We start from the raw sequence: 20214 nt of genomic DNA on the forward strand, positions 1-20214 counted from the left end.
ATATCGCGACAAATGAAAAGAGCAGAGAGGCAATTTACATGAATTGCTCAGAAGGGGTTTGTACTGAATCGTTATCTAACATTCCGGGGTCATTATTAGGTTACCAAAAAGTTCTTGGCGTTTATGCAAATCGTCGGGCTTGGAGTCCTCGAAGAGACCCGACTCTGCTTGACTCAAGCTGGGGCTTCACCTCTCAGCCCCGCCCATCTACCACTGTCCGAAGAGAGAGGAGGGTGGTGAGAGCGCTTCGTGCACTCTATGCCACTGCTCCCGTGCCAGGTTGAGATCTGCGAGCTTATCTGGGTGTGCTCCGAAGTCGAGCTGTCTTCTGCTTGCCACGGTACAGACGTGCCTCTGCTCTGGTCCTCTATGAAAGGCCTGATACGTTTGGATGCGCGCGCAATCCCAGAGTCCCGGGCTGCAAGCCGTCTGTCGGACAGCGATCCCGGGATGACGCCGTGTGGAGACAGGAGTGTTGGAATCCGCATCATGTAGCTCCTTGGCCACGTACATACAAAAACATGTACTGCATGCTCGCAATCCGACAAGTTTGTGTTACATGCACAGAGAACACGCACACAGATGGGCACTGGCTCTACACACAATTGTAGGCACGTCGATTACTCGCTGTCGGTTGATTGCTGGTGCTGGGTTCATGATCAGCAGACAAGAGGGCACTGCTCGCGCCCGAATCGCAGTAGCCCCCCACCCCCAAACTGCACGAACACGTAGGGCTGCTCACACGCACGCCACGCCTTGATCTGCGCACATGCAGACACACACATGTGCAAACACGCCTTTCTGCCCAGGCGCCACCCTCGCACACCCTTTCCTAAAGAAAGGCTTTCTATTTACAGCATCTCGCTCCCTTTGGTACCAAGTAGCAATTAAACAATCTCTGGTCGCCATGGCGACGGCGCTGGGAGGTCTGCCCGGCTCTCATTTCCTGGCAGGCGGCGCAGGCCGGGAGGGCAGACGCAGAGGAGCACCTTTTGATAATTTATTAACAATCGAGTTAGTCCATATTACCCGAGACGTGCCAGAGTGCCGTCCCTGGCAGAGGAGGAAGCGGAATGCGAGGCAGATACCAGTCGGTGCTGGTTCCTGCCCACCCCTCCCTAGTCTACCCACAGACCCCTACGCGGTCTCCAGCTTCAATGGCCGCAGCCCATGGTGGGAGGCAGAAGGGGGCGGCGGCCTAGAACACGCAAAGGCCTTTTGGGGGAATGGAACACCCGCTCTCCCTGCCTCCCGAGTCTGAAATGCTCTTTTTTCACAGGGCCCAGACTGCCTCTTAACCAGCTTACCCTTCTTCACAACATGGTGGTCCTGTCATGGTAGTTACAGTTCCCAAAGGCTGTCTACATTCCTAACTGCAAACGCATGCTATAACTAGGATCGGCTTTTTTCCAAAGCCAAGTCCTTGTGCGAGTTCTGATAACTTGCTTGACCCTGCGTGCACTTAGGCGCCTGCCCAAGAGAGCACTGACTGGAAGAGAGTCTCCCCTGGGAAAGGGCTGAGGTCCCAGGGAGTTGATACAGGTGGCATGCTAAGGGTTCTTTCATGTGATGTAATAGTCCTAAGCTTGTGACGTGGATGTGCGTCTTTTTAAAGGTTCTCCTTAATTTCTTCTCATAAAGGCCCAAGGAATAATGCTAAAAAATGGTTGGATCACGTTCAATGCAAATAAATAAATAAATATATAATGACAAATGAGATCCAAATCCTTGTCCCTATTTCTTGCAAAGAAGGCCACTCTTTATAATTTCCCGTTAGGCCGACCATTTCTCAGTTGACTTCACTTTTCTTAAGATTATTCTGGAGCGAGTGCCACATTGTTCCCCTTAACTGCCCTTCATTTTTTTTTAATGTTGGCTGAGGGTTTAGAGCAGCGTTCCTTGTAACACTGCAGAATTTGATTAAGAGTGATTCTGCTCCGGGCCGTGTCTACACCGCTCATGCGCAGGCCACGGGTGCCTGTCCTCTTTCCATCCTTGGGCCCTGCCACATTAACCTTGCTGAAAGTAAAGTGTCAGTCAGGCCAGCTGTAACCATGCTGCTACCGTAACCAGTACTGCAAGGATGTCGTGCAACTATATAGAAATGCCGGGGGTTAGACAAGTGATGGAGGGGTGTGGGGGCTCTTTGCCTTGTAACGGTATGATCAGTAGCTCGAAGCAGGCCGGGCCAGCATGAGAATGGGTTTGGGGTCAGGGGCCTGTTGTGGACGTGTTGCAAACAGCTACTACACAGTTTTGCCTTAATGGGGCTGATCTGCAGTGAGAGAGATCTAGAGACTATGGACTAAGAGTACCAGGGTCACTATGGTGAGTAACTTTTCCATTTCCGTGGCTGTTCGGGGTCCAAAGTATTGAAAGGTTAGAGCCACACTAAAACAATTTTTCTGCTTGAAGAGTATTTTTCATTTTGTTTTGTAAATAAACAGCGATTTTCAAGTAAATGAATCTGATTTAGATTATCCTATTTTTTGCCTTTGGTAATGTTTTATGCTGTAGCTGGTGCCACATCCCACACACCCTCCCACAGAGCTTGTCTTGTTTGCTCAGCCTCCGCTACCAGAGGTGATCAATGGAAGCAATGGAGTCCGACCATAGCCCAGCAGGCATTAGCACCAACCTACAAGGCCTGATGTTTTACTTCTGGATCTTTTGGCTCCATCCTACTCGAGCAGAGATCGTGAGAGAGACACACCGGCTTGGTAGAAGGGCATGCTGTAGTCTTCAGTCCTGTTGCTGCAGGCAGCCTCACTGGGCACTGATTTTGCAAAGTCTAGTATCCACTCTTTGTCCCAGAAAGTCCTCAGCCAGTAGAACCAGCAGCTCCTCTTCGCAGGGAGACAGGAAGCCGCCTTGTCCCCCTGAGTAACAACTCTCAAGTTCAAAAGAGCACCAGGCCAGCATGGTACTGTACAGGACATCTCGGACTTGTAATTGACTGGAAATGCCTCGGGTCAAATAGAACACCCCCCAAAAGGGGGTAAATCGGCTGTCAGTGGGATTGATCCCTTTCATCCTTACTGGTAATTCTGCCCTTCGAGGCATGACCCCCTGATAAGATACAGTGGACTGTTTTTCTCCTAAGGGATTTACCCCGTTTTTCTCCTTTTGGTCCTCGCTACACATGATACCATGGGATTTGACTTTCCAGTGTGGTGTTCTATTTGACCCGAGGCATTTTCTCCTAATACGCTTTGATGTGCTATTCATCTGCCCGTAACAGCATTTCTCCACTGCTCTCTGCACGAGTAAATCAAGATTTTGGGCCTGGAAAACGACCAGTAAGTTCGAAACACGTGCCGGCTGTACAGAAACTGATTAAACATATGTGCACTAACAATATATCTGTATCTGTGACTATAGACTTGAGAAAAATATTTGATTTTTAAAGTAACAAATGCTTCTGGCATTGCGCGTTTAACCGCATTCCCAAACAAATCTTATCCACCATTTAAACATTCTCTCCCAACTCTGACATTACTTATTTCTCTTGGTCTCTCACTTCCTTACTCGAAGCCCAAACCAATAACACAATTGGTAACATTCTCCCAAACCCAACATCTTGCATTCACATTTTCCAAACATGCTAAATACTCTCCTCCAAGTCCTCAACCCGCTGTACACTCCTTTATAGTCCTAGTCCCCTTCAACTCCTCAAACCTCACCCGAGAAAATTCTCTACACCCAAGTCGGGCCATCTCCTTCCCTATGGGCTATAGATGGGTAGCTGTCCACTATGGGTATATATTACTCCCAGGGTTTGCGGTATAGATGGGTAGCTGTCCACTATGGGTATATATTACTCCCAGGGTTTGCGGTATAGATGGGTAGCTGTCCACTATGGGTATAGATTACACCCAGGGTTTGCGGTATAGATGGGTACCTGTCCACTATGGGTATAGATTACTCCCAGGGTTTGCGGTATAGATGGGTAGCTGTCCACTATGGGTATAGATTACTCCCAGGCTTTGCGGTATAGATGGGTAGCTGTCCACTATGGGTATAGATTACTCCCAGGCTTTGCGGTATAGATGGGTAGCTGTCCACTATGGGTATAGATTACTCCCAGGCTTTGCGGTATAAATGGGTAGCTGTCCACTATGGGTATAGATTACTCCCAGGCTTTGCGGTATAAATGGGTAGCTGTCCACTATGGGTATAGATTACTCCCAGGGTTTGCGGTATAGATGGGTAGCTGTCCACTATGGGTATAGATTACTCCCAGGGTTTGCGGTATAGATGGGTAGCTGTCCACTATGGGTATAGATTACTCCCAGGGTTTGCGGTATAGATGGGTAGCTGTCCACTATGGGTATAGATTACTCCCAGGCTTTGCGGTATAGATGGGTAGCTGTCCACTATGCGTATAGATTACTCCCAGGGTTTGCGGTATAGATGGGTAGCTGTCCACTATGGGTATAGGTTACTCCCAGGGTTTCCACTACGGGTATAGATTACTCCCAGGGTTTGCGGTCTAGATGGGTAGCTGTCCACTACGGGTATAGATTACTCTCAGGGTTTGCGGTATAGATGGGTAGCTGTCCACTACGGGTATAGATTACTCCCAGGGTTTGCGGTATAGATGGGTAGCTGTCCACTATGGGTATAGGTTACTCCCAGGGTTTCCACTACGGGTATAGATTACTCCCAGGGTTTGCGGTCTAGATGGGTAGCTGTCCACTATGGGTATAGGTTACTCCCAGGGTTTCCACTACGGGTATAGATTACTCCCAGGGTTTGCGGTCTAGATGGGTAGCTGTCCACTACGGGTATAGATTACTCTCAGGGTTTGCGGTATAGATGGGTAGCTGTCCACTACGGGTATAGATTACTCCCAGGGTTTGCGGTATAGATGGGTAGCTGTCCACTACGGGTATAGATTACTCCCAGGGTTTGCGGTATAGATGGGTAGCTGTCCACTACGGGTATATATTACTCCCAGGGTTTGCGGTATAGATGGGTAGCTGTCCAATACGGGTATATATTACTCTCAGGGTTTGCAAGAGATTTTTGATGTATAACCAAAGTGAATCCGAGGTTGTCTGTGATGTCAGTCAGAACTCAAAGGTAGAATATACACCTTAGTTGGAATAGTGTTAGGTTTTGTATGTCCCCACTCTGTCCCTTTTCCACTCCCTTGTGGGTTCCCGATGGACCAGCATTGCAGCGGGAAGCGGGAGGGTGCTGAGGCTTGAGGAATGTAGAGAAACATTTTTAAAACGTTCCCTTTTACCTCACAACAACCACGAAATGAAAAATAAAAATACTCCTGGCAGGGAAAATGTCATACCCCCTGCTCTGATCTTCGCCAGTTGATCATTAATTTCATAATCCTCTGCTATTATGTCACAGTAGGAGGGCACTGCTTTCAGCAAGGGAGAGGCCAGTGGCTTCGTATGGAAACCATGCACAAAGATGTGGATGCAAATACGAGGATAGAATATTAATGGTACCCTTGAAAGTACATGGCGAGAAGAGATGCAGAGGATGCAGGTTTTAAATAAGCACCTTCAAGTTTACTGCAGTTCTTATTAATTCACCATACGGTATACTCCACTTGGCATAGGTGGATGACTGCTGCTGACATAAAGCGGGGTGTACAGAGGGAAAGGTCGACCTAGCCTTCATTAATTTGCTGGTGCGTCCTCTGTTGCTTTAGTTTGATATATTCCTGTGAGTTTCACCTCAACTGACCTTCATAACTGCACGGTTGAGACCCTGAGTCTGTCGCCTTCTGTTAACCTGAATGGTCCAATGACCAGATCAACAGATTTGTAATGCCTGCTCAAAACCTGTTTACGCCTTCTGTTTTCCCTGGTGTCACCTGTGGGATTTAGTCTTACAGACTTTCTGTACCCCTGAGGTTAGAAGACATTGCTCCGGCCTCATCCTTAAACCCAAAAATAAATGTTGCCATCATCTGTATGGCTAGTTCCAAGCAGATCGGTTTGTGTGATCCCGATGTCTATGGAGATGGTTGCCAGTCATAGGGTCGAAAACAAAAGGATCGAATGCCTTTTGATCGACAGCCAAAGGACAGAAAAAAAGGGTCTTTTTTTTGTGTTTTTTTTGGGAGGGGTTCCACCCCCAACCCCTGTTTCTCTATTAAAAACATTTTTTTTACCAACCCAAAAAAATAAATAAATAAAAATTCGACTTTTTTTCGATCCTTTGACTGCACACCTATGGAGATTACAATCTGCGATTCCTTCCCAGCATTACTGGGCATATCTCCAACTCGGTTCCGGATGCTCGCAGTGTGTGTATTATGAATGCGCCAATTTTTATATCGCACGGCACAAGCCTAGTTACAGGGCAATGGATCACTGTTCAAGGATAACTTGTGCAGAATAGGAAGACAAAGAAGGGGTAAAACGGGGGCAGGAGAAGGATGCGTAGCATCCTTGGTGTCCTGGCGCACCGGGGAGTTCCAATCTATGCGACTGACGATTTCATTGAAGTTTTGGATGTTTAGCTCTTTTATGAAGTGCAGATAGCAGGGGTCAGCTGGTGGTATCATATCTACTGCCGGAGAATCTACTGGTAATATTGGACTTTGGCTAGGTATTCCTAATCCGCAATACATTTGCACCTCACCCTCACAAATTCCCCATTGGGTATGTTGGCCCTTTTTTTGCTGTGACTGCTTGCATGCAGTAGAGACTTCACTTCCATTGGTTTGCAAAAGGTTTTTGGTTGTTTTTGGTAATTGTTCACATAGATTCATGCACAAATGTTTTTTGCCGTGTTAGTGCAGTTTTTTTTTAAAAAAACTTTCTGTGTTTTGATACTTTTTTGGAATGAAAATATTGTATTTCATTGGAAAATGCCAAACACCTTCTAAATCAGATGATGGTAGGGAAAAGTGAGGGGAGAGAGAGACACTGTGACACTATAAGCAAGGCTATGTGATGTCATGACTTCTTGAGTTATATTGACCTCATACAATAGTTTTTTCTTCTTCTGCTGGATAGGGAATTGGTTGTAGGAATGGACTCCTAGGTGATGCTACAGGTTTTGACGATGCTCATGATCAGCACGTTCCCTTTGTATTCCCGTAATGTTATGTTGACTTATACTATGCGTCGCTTCCACCACTGGGGCGCTGCCCAGCTGCTCACATGGCTCTGCAAGAAAGAGGACGGGGTGGGTTAGTGAGGGTACAATGATGGCATAGGTCCAGAACCAGGAGAATCTGGCGTCTGTGTGTGTTTGCTTGCAGATGGGTTGGTTGCGTGCACTGGATTGTTGTATCCGTAAGGGGTGAGGCCCAATGCCAGGGTTGTTTGTTGTATGCAAATGTTTATGTTGGATGTGTGTTTGTTGAGTGTGTAGCTTGGCTGGTAGTTAAGGTTGTGGTGGTGCACACTGGCTTGTTGTATCTGTAGGGGTAAGTGCCTAGGATTGGTGTGTGTGTGTGTGTGGGTGGGTGTGTAGGTGTGTAGTTTGGCTAGCCCATAGGGTTTGCATGGTACTTGGGAGATGTTTTGGAGGGGAGCAGGAGCACAGTGGTTAGTACACTCTCATAGTTCTTCTAAGTGGCTAATCTTCACAAATCTACCTAAATGGGACTAATGGCTAATCTTCACAATGTATCTATTGTCACACGTTTCCTGCCCCTGCTATACATTTAAGTGCAACATCTTTCCTGCCCCCAAAGTGTACATCTAGGTGCAAGACATTTTCTGCCCCCAAAAATAACATCTAAATTATGTAAATCTGGTAGCAGCTGTTGGGCAAACCCTCCCCCTCGAGCACCCACGTGGCTGCCAGCCTCTGTCCGGGAGGCCCACCGTTCATTCTCGTCCCATTTGGTACCATCTATGGTGCTGTTTCTTTGTGTGGCCTGTATATTTCTCTTTCCTTCTCGCCTTGCCCTTTCTGTCCCTCCTTCATTTCCACTCACAGCCCACCTCCTCTTCACTCATAAGTCTAACGTAGTGGTCTTAAAACTGGCGCCTGAAGGCTGTCTGGCGCAGAGGGCCCAGACTCCTTAAAAATGGATAAGGATGACTGTTTAATATAAAATATAAGCAGAAGGTACTCTGCTTGTATTTGAAAGAGCCTGCACCCCGCTGAGCACCCTTTGGGTCCCTTGGGGCGGGGAGGGCAGGCAACCCTTAGGTGGGGGGCCCAGAAAAAAATATTTTTACTCGAGGAGGACTTAGGAAGAAAATGTTTGACCGGAAATTTGAATACCGCTGGATTAACGGCTCTCTGCCCTGCTCTGTGCGTCTCTTCACTGGCTCTCGCACGTTCTGCATTGAGCTGTGTAGCTAGCGTGCTCGTGCTCCACTGTCACGTGGGACTGGCGTGCCGTGCTCAGTCATACACAGTCTCTCTCGCTCTCTCGCTCTCTCGCTCTCAGACAGTGCAGTGCTTCGGGTCGGTCCCCTCCTCTCCACCGCTGTCCACTCTTATCCCCTCGCTGCTTTGCCCCCCCCCCGTCAATCTCTACAGCAGTGCCCGGTTTCCCACCCCTCTCTCTTGTCCTGTTCTACCATTTCTCTTCCCTCAAACACCCCGGTGCCTATTCCCACGTGACTCGGGTTCCAGGGCCCGGTACACCCTCTTTTGGCACCGCCGTTTCACCGCGGGACGATTCAGCGCGGCTAGTTCGCCGCAGCGGCCGATTTGGCACGCCCATTTTGGCACAGGAGCCTTTCTGGCATGGCTTATTTGGCGCGAGGGACGTTTGGACGTGGTTAACTTTGCAGCCACGTCTAAACTCCCTTGCGCCAAATTCAAAAGCTTCATTCTTTGCAAATGCAGCACGTTGAGGTACTGTGCCTTTTAGCGTGTTGCATTTGCAAAGAATGGTTTTAATGATTTTATGAAGAGTTTTGGAGTGGAACATGTGCAACGCTTTGCCTCGGTGGAAGGAGGTTTGCACTGCTGCTCTCTGTGCCGTACCTATTTGTGTGAGTGCAGCTTGCACATATGGTGTCCATGCTGTATAAGAGAAGGGAGCTTGTACTCCCACTGCTGTGCTACACCTGTTAGTGTGCACCTTTGCTGTCCATCCTGTACCTCAAGGGAAGGGTGTTTGCGCTGCCGCTGTCTGTGATGTACCTGTTGCATGCAAGTGAAGTGTGCCCCCTCTGCTAGCCATGCTGTACCAGAGTAGTAAGAAGTTTGCACTCCTTCGATCTGTGTTGTACCTATTAGCTTGCACATCTGCTGTCGATACTGCACCTCAGTAGAAGGAAGCTTGCTCTGGGGTTGTCTAAGCTGTCAGTGAAACCAGCTGCACCTCTCTCATCATGCTGTAGAATAGAGGTAGGGCTGTTGCACTCCCGCTGTCTGTGTTCAGGGGTGGACTGGCCTATAGGGAACTCTGGAGATTTCCCAGTGGGCCTCTGCACCCTGGGCCTAATTTCTGTGGTATTTTCAAATTTTCTCATAGGAAAAGCATTGGGCTTGCTGAAAATGTGTCATATGGGATCACTTCGAACTTTATTTCCAGGGCCTCTTTTGGTCCCCAGTACTTATTTCCAGGGCCTTTTTTAGTTCCCAGTCCAGCCCTGCCTGTGTTGTACCTGCTTAGCGTGCACCTGTGCTTTTCATGCTGTACCACAGTAACAGGAAGCTTGCACTCCCACTGTGTGTGTTGTGCCAGAGTAGAAGGAAGCTTGCACTCCCACTGTGTGTGTTGTGCCAGAGTAGAAGGATTCAGTACAAAAAAGAAGGTGGGTGAGGCGCGCACTCCCGGTCCTGGTCAATTAAACCTGTTGTAAAAAATAAGTAGCTGGGTCAAATCCCAAAATGGACAAAAATTCACAGGGTTAGATCCCTTCTGCTGCAAATCAGGTACTTAGTAATAACAGGGTTAGATCCCTTGCTGCAAATCAGGTACTCAGTAATAACAGGGTTAGATCCCTCGGCTGCATTTCTGTGGTCTGTAGTTGTTCTCCTCCTACCGCTTTCTTATCTCAAATAATCATCAGGGAGGCTGTTGAGCAGGTGTGTCTAATTAGACTCAAAGGATTCTGGTAGCTGTAATGAAAACGTTTTTTTCTGTTCAGGTGACCAGCAACCGACACCCCTCCAAAGCACAAGTCCTTCCCAAATTTGGGGGAGGGGAGAGAACCATCTTTATGATTCTCCAAAGTGGGGCACAGTCACCCCGTGGCGCTGCCTCTGGAGCCCGGGACTCCCATAGCATTCAGTACAAAAAAGAAGGTGGGTGAGGCGCGCACTCCCGGTCCTGGTCAATTAAACCTGTTGTAAAAAATAAGTAGCTGGGTCAAATCCCAAAATGGACAAAAATTCACAGGGTTAGTTAGTGGTTATTACTAAGTACCTGATTTGCAGCAGAAGGGATCTAACCCTGTGAATTTTTGTCCATTTTGGGATTTGACCCAGCTACTTATTTTTTACAACAGGTTCAATTGACCAGGACCGGGAGTGCGCGCCTCACCCACCTTCTTTTTTGTCCAGAGTAGAAGGAAGCTTGCACTCTCACTAGCGTGCACCACTGCTCTCCATGCTGTACCCAAGTAGAAGAAAGTGTGCACCCTTGCCATTTGCATTGAACCTATACAATATTTCACTTGATTAAAATGTGCACTGAAACATTTCACATTGTGAGCACATATTTGTAGTTGTACTTCGGTTGGTGCAACTGGGCGGGGGGAGGGGGAGAGAACACTTTGGAAAACCCAATGGCTCCTTGTTTGCTGCCCATCATCTTTCCCGTCCTTGGCTGTCCTTTCACAGTCATTGGTAGTGGGTATTTAATCCGTGTATGCTCCCTAGAAATGAACAGACTACAACATCCGGAATGCATTGGGTTTAAAGAGACTAGATAGCTGGTGGCCTGGTTATACAGTAGGTTGAATCCAAACTAACATAACTGTTGCTTTGAGACTGGCTTAAGTAAACTTGAATAAAAGTCAAGACGCAAGGAGTGGGATATCTTTAACAACCTGCGATATTTTTTTATGCACACAACACGTAATAAGTAAATAAGCTTTGCCACACAAAATACAGCTGTATATCAGCGAGCTAAATCATTTCTTTACATTTTGTAGTGTATTAAACGGATATATATTTCAGTATGTTTTGACAGTCTCCGCGCCAAAACATACTGGCGTCCAAATGTCCCCGCGCCGCACTGGGCGTGCCAATCTGGATGCGCCAAACCGGCTCCTGCGGCGAACCGGCCGCGCTGAATCGGCCTGCGCCGAACCGGCCGCGCCAATACGTCCTGCTCCGTCCAAGGCCGCCTCTTTAGTCACTGGAACATGGAGTGGTGTTGGTGGCTATGTGGACATGGCGGTCTGCAGCAGTGATAGGACGGGGGGCCACGAGGCTACAAGGAAGGGGGTGGTGATAACCTTTCACTCTCATCTGGTAATACAGATTTCTCCGCTGGCGAATGCCTTGACAGCAGCAGCACTCATAAAGAATAAATATACATAGAAAAGGGCAGGGCGGGGTGGCGATCCCCGGAGGGCCTAGTGCTTTGCACTCTTAATGAGGGTTGATGCTGTAATGAAAGTACTTTTAATCAGGTTTGCTGTAATTGGGGAGCCAGGCTTGTAAGCTCACTCTGGGGATGTGGGGGATGGGTGGGAGCAATGAGGGTATGGAGGGGAGGGATGAGCCACCTGATGCATGGCGTGCCCAAACGCCAGTGGCGAGGTGCTCCGCTTTTTCCACAGGATGCTGAAGTTGTGATTGCTCCTGTTGGTGGCATCTTTGTTCCGCAGCTGGTGCCGCTTAATGGAGACCTGTTTTGTATGCACTACCTTAACGTGTACTGTACTAACATTATGAACAACCTCTCTTGAAAAATTTGACTGTCCCTTCTAATGATGTCCAGTATGTATTGCAGTCATACTATTGTAACGCGTGTCTTACTGAGCAAAGTATATTATCAAGACCGAGAATAACCAAATATATGATTTTCTTTTAGAAATCATCATGTCACATTTTTAAAGCATTTTCTTGAACATTTCTTTAACATATGATGAAGGTTTGGATTATCTGGTCCACTCCTATTGTACTCTTTCAAAATATCCCAATGAGGATGGGTAGACAGACCAATAGCACCAATGAGGGCTCCTGTATGATTTGCATGCATCAAAGAACATTTTGGGAACTCAATAATGACCACATATCTTTTATATATGACAAATATGTCTGTGATAAAAATTGTTGTATGCCTGAATCACTAAATACATAATGCACAATGGGTTTGGTGTTCATTTCATTGTTTGCACCTAACAGCAAGGTTTATGCAACCACAAAGCATACTATTCCTCATTTGAATGTGAGGGTAAAATGGCTGGGATATCCGTCAATCAAGTGGGATCTGGAGGGCCGTCCTGCTACTTATTTCTACAGGAAATGTTTCCTCTTTATTATATTGGGTTGGTGGAGTTATTAAAACCAAAAATACTCAGAAGGCCCAATTATGGAAAAGGCCTACAAAACAGAGATGTCTGGTCACAATATTCCTGTCGCTATTCTTTTTAGTTTCTTGGTGATCCGCTGCTAGATGAGGAAGATCAGTTTGCTCCAATCTCTCACCCATTCCAGATAGATTTCGGAGGTGTAACAGTACAACACGCGCACACACCACGCACCCCACCAAATCACCACCACCACCACCACCTCACACACTTTAATCTCAGTTTTTCTAGTATGTTCACCTGAAGGGTTGTATATCCTCCCGTCTCCCTTCCGAGGCTCCCATGTGCAAAAGCTGATCCTCCCCTCCATGCTCGCAATACCAGACCTGCCATTTCGATAGAAGTAGTGAGTTCATTTTCTTAGTATTTCCAAGAAATATGTTGGCAACGCCACTTGCAGACAAGTGTCAAATGTATCTATTGCCAGATGAATAATGTCTTCAATCACACGCTGCTTAACAGCCAGGTGGGTGGTTACCAAGAAACCATGCGTACAGCTCTCAGTATAGCCTGGGCAACCTCTGGTTTCCCATAAGCATTAAAACAAACGCCACTGAAAGTGGACTATGGAAGCAGGGCCGGAATTAGTGGCTGCAGCGCCCTGGGTGAATGAACCCCCACCCTCCCCGCACGCCCCTTGTCAACAGTGGGGCGGGGCGGCAGGATGCGCCACATTTTTTGTAATGCCTCCTCGCTTCGGCGCCTCGCAGGGGGGTAAATCACTGGAATAGGACGCGGATGCATGAGCGGCCTATTCCAATGAAAACCGCCTGGCTCCTGTGTCAGAGCAAGGAGGTATTAATGTGAGCTGCCGCGGATGCATTTAATAACAAAAGGGCGCCTGCTACACATTCTCCCGCTACGCCAGCTCGGGGGGTGGGGCCTTGAAATACTCCTCTGAATTGGCTTGGCGGGGGGGGGCTAATGGCGCCCCGGGCGGTTGCCTGCCCTAAGGCCGGCCCTGTATGGAAGTATTGCAACATGTTTCTCTGAAGGTCATTTCATGCCAACGCTGTCTGGACCTCCATATGTTGTTTGTTTTATAATTTGCTGTGATTTGCCGAGTTAAGAAACATATGGAAAATGTACTTGTATGCAGACTGTTACTCTTACTCCTTCAAACTGTCCCTGCCTGAATCTCTTATTCGCCTCTGCTTTCCTTTTAGGGGTGCCCAGAAATCATTCCGACGGGCGAGATCCTCATCCCGGAGGGGGTAGTGCAACCCATCACCTTGCGTGCCAAGAACCTCCCACAGCCTCAGTCTGGTCAGAAGAACTACGAGTGTGTGTTCCGTATCCAGGGCAAGCAGCAGCGTGTGCCTGCCGTCCGCTTCAACAGCAGCAGTGTTCAGTGTCAGAACACATCGGTAAGCGGTGTGCAAGCAGAGCCGCCAGGAGGCGTTACTAATGTTACGCTATTTGGCTTTTATTCTGCGCAATTCACCAATGTAGTGCTTTTAAAGCGCCATGTCCTTGTCTATGGTTGAGCGAATTGTGACCCTGCACTAGCGTGTTAAACCAAACCGTAGACTGGGGGGGTGAGTATTATGTGCTGACTTAATAATATTTGTTAATGGAGGAATCCGAATAAACCTTGAGATGATGAGCGATGAGAGGGAAAGGGAGAAAAGGGAAAGAGTGAGTTGAGGGACAACGGGTGAATGAAATATGACAAACCAAGGTAAACAAACATTTGGGTAAAATGACAACAGGTAGAATGCAGGTTTGAGCAGGGATCTCTGTACGACCACCGAGATTACATACGACCACCGAGATTACCCTGCTGGTTACAGGAGAACGCATAATGCATTAGAAAGAGTTGCGCTCTCTGTTCTCTCAACATAGATTAGTTCACCTCTACATCTCACAGGTACTGCCACTGTGCAAACAACCTTTTGTATTGCAGAAAGGGATTCATGGTGCCCTGTTAGTGCTCATTACCCAAATTCGCAGTAGAGGGCGTATCTCGGACCCCTGGGTGGATGCTGTTTGGACGGGTTAGAGATAACTATATTAACGTTCAAGCCAGTGTGTTTTATCTTGGCATCACCGGATCTAGCTGTCAAAAGAAACAAGCTGAACTGCCATAGGCCCCCTCCCCAGTGCCGAGGCCTTTTTTTTGTGATTTTGGTATTTCGGCATTCAATGACTTCTAACGGTTTCTGTGCCCCTTAAGTGCCAAGGACGAGATATCTCGTCCTTGGCAACAGGGAGGTAATCCCAAGGACGAGATACCTCGCCCTTGGCACTTAAGGGGGGTCACTCACCCATTTTAAGAGCAAATATGTATGTGGCAACCAAGCGTGGGCATCCACAGTAACCCTTGAACTGGTGTTCTTTGCCAGAGCCCTCTTTTTAAATATGCAGTGGCTGTGAGCAGGTTTGGAGGGGTATCCAGTTATTTTACCAAAGATGTTTTCTTTGGGGTATTTTTTACAGAAACATTTTCACCGGAAAAATATCATTTTTAAAAAAAAAAACAAATATATATATATATATATATGGTGGGTAATGGGTTCAAACGGGTGGGGAAGGGTTTGGGGGGTTTAAAACACGGGGACACAGTGGGTTTGCCCCCAAATAATTTTAAAAAAATATTTCGGTAAAAATGTTTTGCTAAAAAATACCTCAAAGAAAAAATCTTTGGTAATATCACAGTAACCCGTTTTGAGGCAGGGATTTTGAACTGTGGAAAGTCCAGACGCGAATAACATGGGGAAACTGATTGCATTACACTGACAATCTGGGTGAGTGCCTCGTTTTCTGCAATCAGTTCAACACACTGTATTAGGTAGCCCAGCACGTCTTTGATGTAGATAGGGAGCCATCTGGCCTTGTATTCGCAGGTCTCCACTAGCTAGTGCTTGCTTAAGGTACTGTCCCTATTAGCATATGGATATTGAAGATTGCTACACATATCCCTTAAGCAGGTTGGTGTTGCTTTATTGATCGTCCGACTCCTTGGGGTCATTCGCCATCTCGGGAGGATATCTCGGGGGCAACGTGCTCACCTTGGAAGCAAGACGACACGGAGAAACACAGGTTCGATCCCCGGTTCAGCGCTTAGAAACCTCTGGGTATTAAGCGCGTTATAAATAACATATCATATCATATCTTTAGTGATACCCTTACTGCGTGGCCTCTTGGACACCTGATAGAATATTCCACAGTAGCACCTCGGAGCACTTTCCTTTGGGCTCCGATTAGGAGCATGCAATAAATCGCATGACATCAGGGAAAAGCGACCCACATATGCACCATTTTGAATTTCTCATTGTTCTCTTTTTGAGGCGGCTTTCAAAGCATTCTGGACTTCTTCTCAGAAGCCTTCAAAACTTATTTGAGGAATAATTATTTAGATTGTTAGCTTGTTATTTCATTCTTTACTGGAACTGTAGTTCTTTTTATTATACTTTATTAGCACCCGGGCACGGGACCTCCCAGCCTAGTGGGAGGCTTGGAATAGAGCTTTACCGAGCCTCCTCATAGGTGGAAGGTCACCATCTTCCATGCCAGTCTACCGTTAAGAGCTCCCCCTGGGCCCTCGGACCTTCAATTTCCACCTCCCTCACCACCCGACTTACCTGCCGCTTCCTCGTCCTCTAGTCAACGTTCCCGGCACTTCCCTGCCGCAGGCAATGGCCGCCCTGGACAGGGAGAAGGGACTTCATGTAGTTATCTTCTCACTTGTCCATGGCGTCCATCTTGTTTTGTAGTTTTTTAAGTAACGAAACGGCATCCACTCCATTTCTCAACTTTAAAAACTAAGAGTATTCCAGAAAAGCATCCAGGGATGTTAATGGCAATAAAACCCTCCTATGAGGGGGCATTAACACTAACGATAAGGACCTTACTTTGCTCTGGCCTGTAACTTGGCCCCGGGGCATTACCTGACCTGCTAAAGACCTGTGAGAAATTTGACCACCCGCACAGTGGGTGTGCGCTCACCTGGGCTTTTTTGGAACTTTTATTTGAAATTGAATGATGGTAGATCAACTTCCGAAATGGTCGGGTTGCACATAGTCTTTAAGTCTTCCTAAAATGTAACTTTTTGGTATAAAACACTGTTGTAAAGCACACCTCTGCCAATTTGGTAGCTTAATGTAGGTGACTGCAAAAAAGAGGGGACTTGGGGTGTTCGTGGGGCAGAGGAGGAGTCTGGTACAAAAGCTGTGAGTGCGCAGGCCCTTGGTGGCGGTAAGAATCTATGCCGTCCCTTACAGTGACATCTGGTTATTTGTCCCCTCTGGAGGGGGAAACCCCAATATCTGGTAGATGGCTCTGCTGGAACACTGGCGCCCTGCTGGCATGGGTATGGCATCGGTGTATGTGATGGAGTTTAAGATGAGGCAGCCAATATTAATGTAAGTGGGGGCGGGGGGGTTTGTGTGTGTGTGTATATACATATATATATATATATATATATATTTTTTTTTTCTCCTAGTAGAATCAGAGGGGCATTACTTGGGGATGTGGGGGGGTGGTTTGGAGCCGTTTGGTGTGTTATCCACCAAGATAAGGTACTGTTCTAGGTTCAATTTTATGTTGATTGTCGTTATGGTGTTTGGTGTCTTAAATATACAGAGTTGGGCAGACAGACCCAACTGAGTCTGATCTCCAAGGGTTCCCGATTTAAGCACTGCACACAGGAGCATTACTATTGTGCTCTGATCGTCCGGTCTTTGAGTTTGTGATCACTTTTTTGTTAGTGTCAGGAGGTGCAGCCTTTTGGGGCTCACTTATTTGTCTGTCTATTTTAGTAAAGTTTGCTAATCCCAATCTCCCTGCTAGCAGGGGAGAAAAACCTATACAAGCACACGTGTGACTCCCAATTTATCTTGCCCTCATGCTTACATTCTGCCAACTCTTGCAGCATTGAATTCGTAAATGACTATGTATGCTGAGCCAGAAGATGGCAGCCCTTTACCGTTCCAGTCACAGTATCGCAGCTTCTGGATTGGTAAAATCCCATCCAAGCCAACCTCGCCTAAGCAAAAGCAGCTCTTGACACGTTTTGCTCTCATTAGAGCTCATCGGAGGAGTATGGCCTTTCCTGGCAGGAGCTAAGTACCCAGTACCTATGAAAAGAAAATGCCAGGAAGGGATAGGGTGATGCATAAAGTATGCAAAAACAGGAAAGGAACTCTGGGTAAATTCCGATTTTAGGTGGAAAGTATATCCAAGTCGGTTGCATAAGTCACACCAATGGCACCCTAAATAACTGGGTAAATACTGTTAATCTTATGCGATTTACGTAAATGCACTGATCACATGTTATAGTTTGCATGTTATTACCATTACATGCATGCGATATAGAATGTATATGTAGTCTGCATGAACACTTTGGGGTCTTTCTAAAAAGTAGTGTATGTCAACATTGCCCGCTGTCATGGGCAACAAAAGAATAACAGCGTTCCGTGCCTGAAATATGGCGCGGTAGACCATAACTCGCCATTGCTCCTTCTGAGAGGTTTAACGGCAGCATTGCAATCTGCGGTTTCTAAACCCCTAGATTGCGCCGACTGCCTCCCTCTCAACAGCCCATGCAGCGCAAAGGGCCAACCGAAATCTGAACATTACTAGCTGCCTCTATTTTAAAAGTATGTTTAGGAAAAAAAAGTCCTGAATGAGAGGGCAGTTATTCTGATAGAAAATAATATTTCTCTAGCATTTGTATCCCCTAGATCTACTTGCAACCCTCCTGAAACTGCATAATGTATGCAGGTTTATAGGCGGTAAGTTTGTTTGTTTGTTTATTTGTAATGCGTGCCAGACCCAAGGGTAACCGGGCGCAGTGAAGAAAATATGCAAAGCTTACAATGTTACATAGAATTACAATGTTACATAGAATTACAATGTTACATAGAATTAAAAATGTTACATAATTTACAGTGATAAAGGATCATATCTGATCAAAAGGTTGAGGCATTGCTATAAGGCGAGGTGGTCCGTTATATACAATGTTACTATAATTATTTACAATTGTGATATATCTCTAATAATACATATGTACATTCAGATAAAGTAGCATAACACAAGTGTCTATCAGTACCTTACATATTTTTGTCATTCAGGTGTTTGATAAGATTCATTCTAAAGCTATGTTTGTGTACTGTCCACCACCTAGTTAGAAAAGGTAACTCCAGTAACATTGCAGTGTTAAACCCTTTCAGACAACAGAAGGAGGGCTTTCCCTAGCTGTGACGAGATGACTACCGCTCTGCAGGAGTACAGGAATGAGTAGAGAATAAAACTCCTACTCATCCCCAAAATACTGCTAAAGCAGCAGTGATCCCAACCATCACAGCCTGACGTGTATGCCTCCTTGGTCTCTTGTGGCAACGTGGGCCAAGAGCAGGCCCCTCTTAAGGAGGGGTGTGAGCTAGCACAGAAGCAGTCCTAAAAAAAATAAAGTACTGTGGTAGAAAAAGAAAAAAAATAGGATGCTTTAATTAAACTGAAAATACAAATGCATTAATCAAGAACACTAACCCACCGCTTTAATGGAAGACGCAACATGCAGACTTCATCATCAAAGCGTGCATCCTGGGTCTGAAGACAAGGCTGCAAGCAATATTTCAGCAGCAAAGTCAAGTTGAATGATGATGCCTTTTAAAAAGGTAGAGAGTGAGGTCTTACTGGTCACTGGGGCCCTTTAAGGTAGGGCAGGGGGCAGGACGACTTCAAATACCCTTTGGGCTTATTCCTGGGGCTCTGCAGTGTCTGGCAAGGCTTCCAGTTGCTTTACAATGAATTTGGCATCAAAATGTTTTAAATCTGTTGATCCAATGGATCTCTTGTGTCACAGCAGTTGAGACGGCTCGAGATTGTCCAGCAATGCATTGCAGATTACAGCAGTTATCCTCTTGAATAGGTAAAGAAACAGGCTGGCAGTGGTCAAGTTGGCTCAGAAAAGGTCCAATGATACTATGTGGGTCTTCAGTGATGAATGGCTTAAAGACCGCTTGAGCACAGGAAGGCAATGGATGAGTCCACACCTTGAAATTAGATAGAAAAACCGGTGAGTGTCAAAGGCAGCTCTTGCAGCAGCTAAACATGTCTTGAAGCAGTCTAGCCAGCTTGAAAATGCTTCACAGCTGGCAAACAGTGCCCAGAGCTGGTTCTTGAATTCTGTTTGCTGGGGGACCTCGTCCAGTTTCAAAGAAGACCCTGAAGTCAAGTGATGTCAATCCCAGAGTACTTTGCCTGCAGGAAGTGGGTAAAGGGCCCAGAAAGTGTGGAAATTCCAAGATGGTGATACACTTCTGTGCTCTGGTACTCCTCTCCTGGCTATTCTAACTTTGCCATTTCTCATGTCTGCCCCACTTCAAATAGTCTCTGGCCATTACCATCCTGGTTTGAGCTCGCCATTGTCCTGGTCGGGCTTCCAATTGAAGCGGTGGTAGCCAGCTAAGCCCTGCGGGATATTTCCTGTCCTCGAGAGAAAGTGGCAAGCCGCCTGAGTGAGATGAAAAGCGGTGTTGCCTTGGGCTGGGTCCAAATGGTTGTTTTTGGTGAAACACAGCCAGAACGCTGATGCACATAAGACCAGGTTAGTAAAATGAGTCACTTGCAACCACGCTGACAATAAAATGACACAAATAGGTTTGGGCCATTATAATTGTAGATTCCCAGAGGTCACCATGCTAAAATCAGACATGTCTTATATTTAGATTTTAATCTGCCACCAGACCCTGGAAACACATCACTATAGAATGTTGGATCAGACCCACCCACGATTAAAGGCAAGCTCTGGCTGCTGAAACTTAGGGTTCCA

The 20214-nt window shown here is 46.7% G+C and overlaps 1 protein-coding gene across 2 annotated transcripts in view; it reads left to right on the top strand.

Annotated features, from left to right (window-relative positions):
* PLXNA3 (plexin A3) overlaps positions 1-20214 on the top strand; it is a 677771-nt gene that overhangs the window by 523852 nt on the left and 133705 nt on the right. For both annotated transcript variants that reach the window (XM_069645473.1, XM_069645474.1), the window contains exon 10: positions 13604-13804. In XM_069645473.1, coding sequence (XP_069501574.1) covers positions 13604-13804 — 201 coding nt within the window. The remainder of the gene's footprint in view (positions 1-13603; positions 13805-20214) is intronic.

The sequence above is a fragment of the Ambystoma mexicanum genome, chromosome 2p, assembly GCF_040938575.1.
Source record: "Ambystoma mexicanum isolate Mex_15411 chromosome 2p, UKY_AmexF1_1, whole genome shotgun sequence".
Classification (NCBI taxonomy): Eukaryota; Metazoa; Chordata; class Amphibia; order Caudata; family Ambystomatidae; genus Ambystoma; species Ambystoma mexicanum.